At 40.8% G+C, this 12,919-nt stretch overlaps 1 protein-coding gene across 1 annotated transcript in view; it reads right to left on the bottom strand.

Annotated features, from left to right (window-relative positions):
- Positions 1-243: 243 nt before the first annotated feature.
- The window catches only part of LOC310748562 (vomeronasal type-2 receptor 26-like), a gene marked incomplete at its 5' end in the record, with an annotated part of 31,306 nt that continues 18,630 nt past the window's right edge, over positions 244-12,919 (bottom strand). The window contains 5 exons of the mRNA XM_083584414.1: positions 244-1,406; positions 2,190-2,316; positions 3,041-3,268; positions 4,752-5,612; positions 7,506-7,797. Of these exons, the coding sequence (XP_083440540.1) occupies positions 505-1,406; positions 2,190-2,316; positions 3,041-3,268; positions 4,752-5,612; positions 7,506-7,797 (2,410 nt within the window). The 3' untranslated portion in view covers positions 244-504. The remainder of the gene's footprint in view (positions 1,407-2,189; positions 2,317-3,040; positions 3,269-4,751; positions 5,613-7,505; positions 7,798-12,919) is intronic.

Here is a 12,919-nt window from a genome sequence, read left to right on the forward strand (position 1 = left end):
GAAAAGGAACTTATATCCCACATTTACACATTGCAGTCTACTGCTTTGTTTTCTTTAGTGCTGTTTACTGAATTTACTGATATCTGACCGAACAGGGAAAAGATGCAGCAGAGCACCTTTAAATTCCTCCATGTTGCATGAAACCTAATTGGGATTGGAATAATAAAAACTAGGGATATAGTGCTTTGAAACTAATTTACTCCAGATTTGTTGTAGTGCAAATAAGAACCCTCTCCAGCGATGAAGTTTTTATTTAAAAAATATAACTAATGAGTGAACAGAATCACAGACATTGAGAAGAAATATTGCATTTGGAAAGAATCACATGGAACATATACATATGAATGGCTGTCCCTCAAAAAACTGGAAGGTTAAACAACGAGAAATGAAAGATTTGTCCATCTATGGTGAGCACAGAATTCCAAACTCTATATAAGGGCTTCTGAATTTCAAGAAAAGCTGCTGAAAGCTCAATGGACACCACTTTCCCCTCCATCAGAATCTTCACAATTTTCTCCTTATTAAATGTTCCCTGTTGTTCAGCTCAGGCCTCAACACAATAAGATAACATTTTGGAAGATAGATGCAACCCAGAAGACCACCACTGGAGGCTAAGATAGCGAAGATCTCCACAGCAACCATGTATTTGCCCTTAGAGCTCATATAAGCTGGAATAAAGGAAAGCCACACACTGCAAAAGACCAACATGCTGAAAGTGATGAACTTTGCTTCATTGAAACTGTCAGGTAACTTCCTGGCAAAAAAGGCCACAGTGAAGCTGGCAATTGCCAGGAAGCCCATGTAGCCCAGGACACTATAAAACATAGCCACAGACCCTTCATTACATTCCAATACAACTTCTTTAGTCACTGAGTACATGTCTACTTCTGGGAAGGGGGGAGAGGTTGCCAACCACACAGCACAGATACCAGTTTGAATAATAGAGCAGAAAAGCACAATGGAGTTGGCTAGCCTCTTCCCTACCCATTTTCTCATCCTAGATCCAGGTTTGGTGGCTAAGAAAGCCAGGACCACTGTGGTGGTTTTGGCCAACACACAAGAAACAGCCACGGAGAAGATGATGCTAAAAGCAGTTTGTCGGAGGAGACACATAATCTTCTGCGGTTTCCCAATGAATAGCAGTGCACAAAGGAAGCAGAGAAGGAGAGAGATTAGGAGAGTATAGGTGAGGTTCTGGTTGTTGGCTTTGACGATGGGAGTGTCATGGTGTTTTATAAATATTGCTAGCACCAGAGCAGTGGTGAAAGAAAAGGCTAGAGCAAAACAGGTTAAGCCAAGTCCTAAGAGTCCCCCATATGACAAATAGGTTACGGATTTAGGAATACATAAATCCTGAATTTTGCTTGGATACTTTTCATCAGCACATTTAATGCAGTCATTCATGTCTGAAATAGAAAAGCCAAGATCTTTATTTTACAAATACGCCATAACATTTCAAGACGATGCATAAAAATGTTTCTTTCATGCAGTCAAATTCATATATGTTCAGTGCTGGTACTCTCAAATGTGGTTTAGAGCCTCAGTGATATTAAGCAGCATTGTTAGTACTAAAAACAATGATTTTTTTAAGCAGTTTGAGATTACAGTGCCAACCTAAATGTGGCAGAAGACCCATGATCATTAAAGGGGGAACTTTAGTTCATCCCCTGCAGAATCCAAGAACAGTTTAAAGGAAGACTGAAGTAAAAGCCTGTTGCAGTGCCATTCACAAAACATGAATGATAGCTGCTAAAGCAAAATATAGCTGCAAATTTCTCTGTTTATGGGCTTTTCTTTTTAAAAACAAAACATAACATAACAAAAAAACAGGCAATTTGTAGTTTATAGCCAAGGAGCAACACTAATTTGAGAATCCCGATTTTGAGGTGTACCTCAATAACATCTTTGAATGGTGCTTTCTTTAGTTAGATATCGGCAGAGCAGCACTAGTAAAAATGCATTGCAATTTTAGTTGAATTAATTTCTTTACAATCACCAGGTCCAAATGATACCACATGGACCAGATTCTCCCTAAGCAGCAACTTCTTCTTAGATCCAATTCACCAAAACATTTAACAAAACCTATCACTCAAAGAACAAAAAAGTAACCTTGAAGCATTCACGGTTATAAGCATATTCCTCTGAATGACACCCATTCTTTTGATAAACCTAAATAATATATTTCATACCCTCCTGGTTGGAAATCTCTCCTTCTGGGCAAGGGATGCAATCATAGCAGCAAGATGCCTCCGACTCCCTCCCTTTCTTCCTAAAACCAGGATGGCAACTCTCTGTACAGACAGAAAGAGGCTGTGCCTAATGAGAATACATAGTTTGAAATTATTAACCGTATTTAGTCCCCGTCCGCCCACCCCAAGACTCTCTATAGCAAGAAGGCATTTCATTCATGTATGAATCGGTCTGATCTTACAAGTTGCAATTCAAAGCTTGTATATTTTGTAGTACTATGCCTATATTTATAACACATTATTTGTTTATTTTGTTGCTGTTTATTTTTCATGCCAAACTGTATAACAAAAGTAATATTGATTAAGGTATACATGTAAACATAAGCATAAATTACCCCTGTCTGCCCCTTGAACAGTATTTCAGAATTCAAAATATATTTATTTAAAACACAATGTATTTTACAAATAGGATTAAGAACCTTCTGTTTAACATAATATTCAATATACTCCAATGCATCATATTATTTTTTCCTTTACAAGTTCATTGTTTTCTATAACATTTTATAATAATAATAATAATAATAATAATAATAATAATAATAATAATAATAATATTACTCTGTTATTTTTATCCACATTCACTTCTCGGATATTTTACAGATTTTGGAAAACTGATTGGGTGATACCCAATTTGCTTAAATTTATTGTGCAGTACAGAAGGCTAGTTTCTAACATAATTGTTAAAAGAGAGATCACGATTGTTCACAGAAATTTGCTTCACTCTTCCACACAGAGAGGCAGTACTATTCAAAAATGGGAGATTTCCAAAGCTGCCAACAGTCAGATCCTACCTGATTAAACCACTTGTGCCATGTGATGGCATCTTCATTTATGGCCAGCACTCGGTCTGAAGGTCTGTCAGGATCCACAGTCCCAATTTTCACTCTGTGAAAGGTTTGATTTGAGGAAACTATCCAATTGATAACATCAAATTCTGCTAATAATTCCAAATTATGGTCAAAAGAAATCCTGTTCCCAGCACTGTTGTTAAATGAGACACTTCTCAAAAATTGATGGAGCTGGATTGGAAAAGAAAAGGCAACAATTTAATAATGTCTAGAGATGGATTTTGCAAATTAAGGTCTAATTGTGGCATCAGAATGCTGCCATGGAATGGGGTGGGGGAATCGCTATTTGAATCCACAAAATTACTTGAATGTAGGCTGCTCATGCTGTAAGTTTAGAGACCACAAAGAAGAAAGACAGCCTGAAGATGGTTCAGAAATTTCAGCTAGTGCAGAAATCAGTGGCCAGGTTGCTCAGTGGAGCAAGATGGTTTGAGCATATGGCCTGATTGCACAGGCTGCCAATTAGTTTCCAGTTCCGATTCAAAGTCTGTTTAATTGTTCAGGATCGCAATACCTCAACAACCACTTCTCTCTATAGGTAAAAAGGTAAAGGTAAAGGACCCCTGGATGGTTAAGTCCAGTCAAAGGTGACTATGATGTTGTGGCACTAATCTTGCTTTCAGGCCAAGGGAGCCGGTGTTTCTCCATAGACAGCGTTCTGGGTCATGTGGCCAGCACGACTAAGCCGCTTTTTGTGCAACAGAACACTGAAAGCAGAGCAGTGTACGGAAACGCCGTTTACCTTCCCACCGGAGCTGTAACTATTTATGTACTTGCACTTTTTAGTGTGCTTTCAAACTGCTAGGTTGGCAGGAGCTAGGACCGAACAACAGGAGCTCACTCCATTGCGGGGATTCGAACCACCAACCTTTTGACTGGCAAGCCCAAGAGGCTCAGTGGCTTAGAACACAGAACCACCTGCATCCAATATGAACCCTGAGAACATCATCTGAGGCCCTTCTTTGTGTTCCTCCTCCACAAGAGGTCCAGAAGATGGCAACATGAGAATAGGCTTTTGCTGCAGTGGTTCCCTGTTTGTGGAATGCGCTTGCCAGGGAGGTTTGGCTGGTGCCTTCATTATATATCTTTAGGTGCCAGGCAAAAACATTCCTCTTCAACCAGACCTTTGGCTGATTGACACCCAATGCCTTTTTAAATCTTTTATGTGGGGATCTATTTTATGGGGTTTTTTTATATTGTAATTTTATGTCATGAACTGTCCTGAGATCTACAGGTACAGGAAAGTATACAAATTTAATAAATAGTAAATTATAATAATTTGATAGCACCATCACCAACTATCCGAGAAAGTCATGTTATGGCATAAATTTTTACAGCTTTTTCTCACGGCTACAGAAAGGTTACTCCTAGCCTAGTTACAGAATGTCATTTGGATTGCCACGCTCTGCAGCAAAGTTGTTATTCCATTTGCAGCTCCAAAAACCTCCCCAAGTATTTGTGCTTCATAAATTGCACATGTTTATAAACACCCTATACTTTTACTTTTCTATAGCTTTAATATGATTTGGAGAGAAAGAGTGATGATAATGTGAGCACAGGAAGAATATGAGGAATAGGTTTCTACACTGTTTGGGGGCCTTTTGTAAGATCTAAGATACCATGCAAAGTTATATGATGATGTTCATGCCCCTACCTGCCACATCTGGAGATTCTGAAATTTCAAAACCCTTCCATCCACTATTGCAGAGTGTTTCACTCTAGACAAGGCCATGGCATGCAAAGCATGGGCCACAGCATAGACAGCATTGTAGATGTTGTAACTGTGACCAGTCATGCTCACTTCAAAAAACGTTCCAGGAAGGTTCTGCAGTTTCTCATCGCCAGTACAAATGTATCCATCTCCCCTCTCCAAAACAGAATTTGGGAATACACAGCCAAAAGCCTGCTGCCAGAAGTCTCTGATAAAACTGTCTCCTTTTGTCCTGGAAGGACTGATGCTCTCAACAAATGGCTTGAACGCTGGTAGGTCAGTGGTGTGAATTGTGAAAGAGAGAGCACCAAAGATTATATCTGTATCCCAATTCTTTTGAAAGGCCAATGAAGTGAGCTCCATCTGGGCTGTCAGTATCCACACTTTCCCTCTTGATATATTTGTCTCATGTTCCTCTTTTGACAGATATGGAAACCATCTCAGATACATCATAGCATTAGATTCTCCATAAAACACTATTACATTGGCTTTGCTGTTCATGGCTTTAGCGTGTATTTTTGACCCATGTTCCAAATTATCATCAAATTCAGTTAAAGAAGTTACAAAGGGGAGCTCTTCCATGAAGGCAAAACAAATACCTTTCTGGGAGAACAGTGGAACTGCAATTTGCAGAAATCTCTCTCCATTGTCTGTGTCTATAACAATGACCCCAATCCATATCCAACCAAAATGCAGTAATAAAGAGAGTATCCCTGAATACTGAAGGGTTTCCTTAGGGGTCATCTGGAAGAAAGAAAGTCCTGGGGCTTTATCATTCATCACTGGAGCAGAACCATACACGAGCTGAACAGAGACAAAGATTTAAGAAGGAGAGATAAGTATAGTAATTTCTAAGCTGTAGTTTCATGTGTAGTGGTCAATTAAATCTGTGGTCTGGAACCTCAGGCCTAGAGACCAAATGCAGCTTTCTAGGCCTCTTTATCTGTTCCTCAGAACTCTCCCCAGGCCATACCAGTACAGGGCTGTCTTTACCCAGGGGTGCAAGGGGTACCCGGGCACCAAATTCTGGGGGGCGCCAAATATATATCCACTATGTACCTGTCCCTCTCGATCGCTTGGCAGTTAAAAGCAATGAAACAAAAATCCCCGCCCCCTGCCTCTGTCGCTCTGTTACTCCATAGTGTCAAATATTCTTGTCAAAGCAATTTTTCCCCACTGCATCGTTGTTACAGGTGAGCGAGTTCCTCCTTTACAAAAGTCAACCCCCTCCCACCAAAAACTCCATAAAAGTTAGTATGGGGGCACTGGGTGGATTTTTGCACCTCAGTGGCGCATATGCACCTGTCACTGGTCCTGCTTCTTACAATGAGTGTTTTTCCAAGCTAGAGTGAGTCCTTAATCCATGATTATGCCTCTTATCTTCCTGAATGGAGAATAGAGAAGGGTATGTGAGTTTGTCTCGAACCTAGTCTACAACACAAAGTTAAATTTTATATTCATTGCCCCACCGACTTCTTATTCTTTCCCAGCCCACCACCACCATGTGGCCCTCAGAATGTTGCCTACAAGAAGATAAGGCCCTTTGGCTGAAAAAGGTTCTCCAGCCCTGACATTAAGACACAAAGTGTATGTCAACCTCATAAAGTTAGTGGTTATTATCCCATGCTAAAGATACAGGGCTGACCATGAGGCAATATAGTCTAACCAAATTCCTTTTATGGTTGGGGAAAGAACTTCTTTCCTCAGAACTCATGCTCTTTCACAAGCAGTCAGAAACAAATATTTTAAAAAAGAAATAAATATGTATGTGTACATTGGTGGTCCAACCCAGAGTTTACTGCAATGTATTATGGTGTACAATGCCTACAAACAGGAGACCTTGCACAATTGTATCCACATATGTCTCATTGCCTAAACAAATGTCCCATTTTATGAAAAATTGGTGTCTGGATTCTGTTGACTGTTCCAGGCAGCCAAAGGCATTGGCTTTGAACCCCAATATTTCCCCAACACTTGGGTAGTGGACCTCCCTTCTTGCTCTGTCCCTGATGTGCTTCCTTTGCACATTGAAATCTTTTCTAGTCCACAAAACATCCAAAAGCATGAAAAAGCAATGCTTTTGGTTCTATGATGAGTTCTAATTCTAATTATTATTTATGTACATCAATTAAATATCCAAACATTAAGCACTATATACATATCTGATATAGATAGATAGATAGTGTTACAATTCCTGCTCCATGATTGCAGTCATGGGATTGCTGTCTTTCACATGACGGTGTATGTTTTGACTCCACAGAGTGGGATGTGACGGAGGCAGGATGTTTGTGTTACTGTGTTCTGTGAAGTGGTACTATTGTCTTTTTTCCTTTTTGCTGTCTGATGCTAGAGAGGGAGCCATGTTGCAGTGCTCTCTGTGTGTTTATATATAAATAAAGTAGATTAGCCAAAATACTGAGTTGCTGAGGTCTGTCACGCAAGTTGCGCAAACTCTGCGGATCCCTAAGTGTGCCGGTGTTGGTTGGCATCGGTCGCTGTGGTGTTTGGGCTGAAGAAAGCTTTTGAAGCTCCCGAAAGAAATACCAGGAGGGAGGGAACATGCCAGTCGAGCATGTGTCTCTGCCAGAGTCCTACTCGAGTGTAGGCTGAACTCCTGACAGATAGATGATAGATAGATAGATAGATATTAATTCTGCACTATTCCCACATGCAAATGAGCATGTGTGCCTTACCTACTTGTGGAATCTTATAGATATCGAGGATATTTGCCATTGCAATAGAGATTTTGGAGTCTAGTCCTCCAATCACTGCAGTCAGCTTATTCTGGATGTCACATTTGTAGTTCGGAACAAATCTCTCCAATGTAGATAAAAGTAGCATTGTAGAATAGTAGGTCTGCTTTGCCTTGAAATAGCTGTCATAGATGTTGAAGCCTAAGGTGATATTGGGCAGGATCAGAGGGTCTTCATTTATCTCATTCACTGCAAATTCCAGGGCCAGAATGTGTTGGTAATTCTTTGGCACTGCACTAGAATGAAAGTTGCATTCTGTATCAAACTATTCCACATCTAAATAATAATAATAATAAACCCACTATATTCTGCATCTTCCTCAGCATTATTATTATTTTGCTACCGTTTTATGGTGGTTGGCAGATGGATGGCAGCTAACAGATTGAGGTTGAATCTTATCAAGACAGAAGTTCTGTTTTTGGAGGACAGGGGGAGGGTGGGTGTGGAGTGTCCTGAACGGGGTAACCAAGTGCACAGCCTTGGAGTCATTTTGGACTCACAGCTGTCCATGGAAGTGCAGGTCAATTCTATGTCCAGGTCAGCTGTCTACCAGCTCCATCTGGTACATAGGCTGAGCCTCTACCTGCCCGCAGACTCTCTCACCAGAGTGTTGCATGCCCTGGTTGTCTCCTGCTTGAACTACTGCAATGTGCTCTGCATGGGGCCACTTTTGAAGTTGACTCAGAAACTACAACTAATCCAGAATGTGACAGCTAGACTGGTGACTGGGAGTGGTCGCCGGGACCATATAACCAGTGGCGGAGCTTCATGCTCCAGCACCGGGGGCAGAGAGCAGGTGGGGGCAGGGCTGGTGCGCGCCTCGGGGGTGTGGTGCACCGCCCAAAGGGGTGGGGCATGTGTTCTGGCAGCGGGGCGCCCAGCGTGGGTGGGGGAGCAGACATGGTGGAACCCCACCAGGATCGCACTGCAGGAGGCGGTGCGCTCCCCCTGCCCCCCTCTTCCTCTGCTAGTGCATATAACACCAGTCCTAAAGGATCTTCACTGGCTCCTAGTACGTTTCTGCACACAATTCAAAGTGTTGTTGCTGCCCTTTAAAGCCCCAACTGGCATCTTCACCCCCATCGTTCAGCGTGGACACTGAAGTCCTCCTCTGAGGGTCTTCTGCTGCTTCCCTCACTGCAAGAAGTGAGGTTACAGGGAACCAGGCAGAGGGCTTTCTCGGTTTTGGCACCCGCCCTGTGGAACACCCTCCCTTCAGATGTCAAGAAAATAAACAACTATCGGACTGTTAGAAAACATCTGAAGGCAGCCCTGTATTGGAAGGTTTTTAATGCTTGATGTTTTTAGAAATGCTGTAAGCCATTGAATCAACAATTCAATTACAGCTATGGGAAAGAGAGAGAAAGATTCCTGATTCCACATAAGAAAATGGGGTGGTACTAGGGATCTGTCAGGAGTCCTGAATACAATGGAACAAACTCAAAATGTGTCAGTGTTTCAACAGCACAAGGGGTAGGACAGAGAGCCAAGAGAAGAGATAAAGGAAACAAAAGACAGAGAAAGAAATGCTGAATTCCAGTTATTTCCCCATTTCAGAGAAGATGGAAGTTATGAAGGTACAGGGTGCTTATGGTGATCCAAGAGTGCATCTTGTGGCTATAGAGAGATGACAAATTGTGATTTGTGCCCAGCCTGCATATTCAAAAGCAAGCTGTGGTTTGCTTCTGTTCCCCAGGAGCAGTGGTACCTGCTGCCCATTGGGACTGCTAGGACAGAAAGCAGAGAGCCTAACAATAGATGAAGCCCTTTTTAAGTAAAATTGGTTTAATTAACACTGAAAATGGGAATGCCTGTGTAATGGTGAAAGGGTTTAACTGGAAGATTCCACGGAAACTTTAGAGAAGCAGGAAGAACCATCTCTGAACTTTAACTAGTTGATAAGTAACTGATTATTGTTCTCCTAGCTAACATGTGAGTCACTTCCCCTTACCTTGGGGGTAAGTAACTTTGTCACTTCCCCTTGCCTGAGGAGGAAATAGGTAATCAAGCCTTTGTTCCTCCCCCAAGTCTACCTGAGAATTCAACATGCAAGGCCATCTGAGCTGCTTGCTCTAGCTCAGCCACACAGCTCTCACCAGCCATTTTCATGTTCTTATACCAATAATTTATGAACTTTGATCATTTGGTAATAAAGCCATGTTTTACTCCCTGTGCAGCATTTCTGACTCATATATGCAACAGCACATTAATTTGACCTGTGGAGAGATTGTTAAGTAAGCATTTTTTTATTAAAAAAAACAACTTTCCACTTGTGGTCTTTTCCTATGCTGGGGAAGAGGGAACCTTTGGAAGGAACTTTTATAAAGGGCAATTTTGGAACTCCCTTGGAAAGGTGTATCTTAAACAATTTAAAGCCTATATTTCCACTCTTTACTTTGCTGCCTATTTTGTGAATTAAAATCTCTTATGAGGTTCTCTCACCAAATAGTACTTGCCTCAAACTTGGCTCTTGGCATCAAAGGAAATTCTCCCTCTTTGTACTTTTTTCCTTGAACCAACATTAAGTAGGCTCTGCTACCCTTCCCACTTTTTCACGCTTACACCTTCTGTTCATGAGACTATCTAGTGTTATTGTTCACTTCTTCTGCCATGCTTCCATAAACCCTTGCACTGCACAATCATGTGCAGAATGGTGTTTCTGAGCATCAAACACTAAGGGATACACTTTAAAGTAGGGTTTCTTGATAACATGAGTCTAATATGCCCTATGCTAAGATAGCAGAACAAAAGTGTAAGTATAGAAAGAAGTGAGAGATATGATGGAACAAAGAAATCACAGCAGAATTTTGGTAACACAGCCAATGAAAGATATAGTGAAGAGAAATAAAATAGCTTCTGAAGGCTTAAATGTATCCTCCCGGGGGGGGGGGATTTCCACTTCAGCATTCTATTAATGTATTACCTTTTTATACATCTAAGACAAGAAGCCACTGTTTATAGACTGTAGTTCTACAACTGCTCATTTCAGTGACAAAATACAAAGAGATTAAAACAAATAAAGAATAAGTGCTTACAAGAAATCTTCAAGCAATGCTGGTGGAGGCTCTTCAGTGAAAGCTATTGAACTGTCGAAAAAGCTACCATGAGTTGCAATGCCACCAATGATGAGGTCTCCTGACTGATGGTACATGTGTTGTGGGTAACGTGGACCACAAACCCTACATTTCACAGCATGAGATGTCCATAACTTGTGAGGAAGCAGTGCCAGCAGGAAGACCACTAGAACCACCATCCTCGCTGCAAGGCTTATTTTATTTTTTACACAGAAATTCTGCTATTTTCTTTTACCACACTATATATAGTGTCTTGATGACTAACAGCCTTCTTTACTTGAGCCTTGGAGTGACTAATAGAAACTATTAGCGATCTCACTGGAGGACTGTTTCTGCTCCCAGTCCCTTTCCCCTGCCCCACATGGTGCTGGGTATATTTAGAACAGTCTTGGTTGCCTTTGCTTAACAGTGTTTGCTGTTAATCTTGTTTGTGGCCCATGAATTCTACAGGGAGTTGGACATTTGATAGTAATTAAAGAGGGAGGTAATAATGGGTTCCACTCTTGGGGTTCCTAATGGAATTGTTAAATAAATTATGTTTGTCTCACATATGAAAATGTGTTTGGAATGCTACCGGTATACAAGAAAAAAAAATGGCACCAGAAATAATGTTGTGCTCTGGGGCTAGAGACAAAATTAACTTCTTTCATGGTAGGAGTAGTCTTCTTTTCAGAATTACATGGATTGATGAGCCACATGGGTTGTTCCTAGCACTACCCAGTCATTGCTCTTCCATTGTAAGCTGCAAGCATAATTAAAATGGACTTTCCACAACACCAGGAGTTGGGGTAGTTTGGGATGCAGCCTGTACTCTCAGAGGGAATGGAGGCAACAGAACCGTGCCTTCCAAATTTCACTGCTGCCACCAGCTGGATGTTAGCTTGTTTTTACCCTTGCTGCCTCAATTGAGCAGCTCTTTTATTGATACCTTCAGAAAACACTTCAGAAAACACTTTCTTGTATAGAATGAACCGAAAGCTGTTTAAAAATACATGTTAGCAAAAATAACAAAAAAATTAGGGGATTCCCCCCCAAAAGTATATTAGTAAAAACTGCATACAAAATGATGTTTATTAGAATAAATATTTAAATTAAGTTTTTTTATGAGAAGACTTGCAAGTGAGGTTATCAGGACCTAGTGAACACGGTGTTAAATGGAATTGAGTCAGTGTAATTGGCTATTGATCTGAATGGTGGGGAATGATACTGTCAAAGCTATCCCCCTTTTTGTTAAAGAAACAGCAGCCTATTAAACATTCTGAATTATAATAACTGAATTGAGAGCTGTTGTTTTTACATTGTATCCTTTTCATTAAACATAACCATCCATTTTTAAATAATTGTTTTGTAAAATTGAAATAAATATTTGATTAATTCACTTTCAAAAAGAGGTGTCTATGCTCTTTTGGAACCACACTTAAATTACCACAGGTACTGGTGGATTAAAATAAGATTTTCAGTATCAAGTACCACCCTATGTCCCAAACGCATCATTACACCTAGAGGCTAATCTTCCCTTGGTAGAATCACGGATCTGGCACAGGACACTTAACTATTGGCTTTGCCTAAACTCAAATCCCTCTGGTCTAATATCCCTAGTGCTGCAAGATTGTCACAAGTGTGCCTGGTCTAAAATTGTCTATCAAAAACTTCACTCTTGTGGGTTATCACCACAACAGCTACTCACTTCGGGTTTTAGTAAAGCAAACAGTCTAATTTGTCTGTGCCTAAATGATATCGAGCACCAGAAAAACTTGGCCACAATATGGAAATTTTGCCCGTGGTATGACTATTTTCAACCTTCCCATTTGATTCTCTGGCACCCTATCTGCATAACCTAGCAACTGTAAAACATAGATGCGCTTTTACTCTCACAAGATTGAATGTATTGCCCGTGGCTGTACTTGAGGGACAATTTCAACAGTTTCCACACGAAAAACGCTTATGTTCCTGTGGAGATGGCAGTACTGAATCAGTGACACATGTCCTTCTGGCTTGCACTCTTTATAAAGACTTGAGGAATGAGGTTATCACCCCTCTTTATTGTCCATTCTGGGTTGCCCAGCCACTGCCACACTATCCTTTCTCTCGGCAGATTAAGATGAGCAGGTGACAGAAAAGGTTGCAAGGTTTTTAACTGGGGCAATTAGAATAAGATCCGCTACTTGACTATTGATTCAAAACCCTAAAATGTATTTTATATAATCAACTTTCTATTTGTATTTCTATTCTTTGTATATCTTATTGTTGTTTTATTGTTATGGCTGATGGCTGATGGCTGACA

This window comes from Podarcis filfolensis (assembly GCF_964270895.1).
Source record: "Podarcis filfolensis genome assembly, chromosome: 13".
Taxonomy (NCBI): domain Eukaryota; kingdom Metazoa; phylum Chordata; class Lepidosauria; order Squamata; family Lacertidae; genus Podarcis; species Podarcis filfolensis.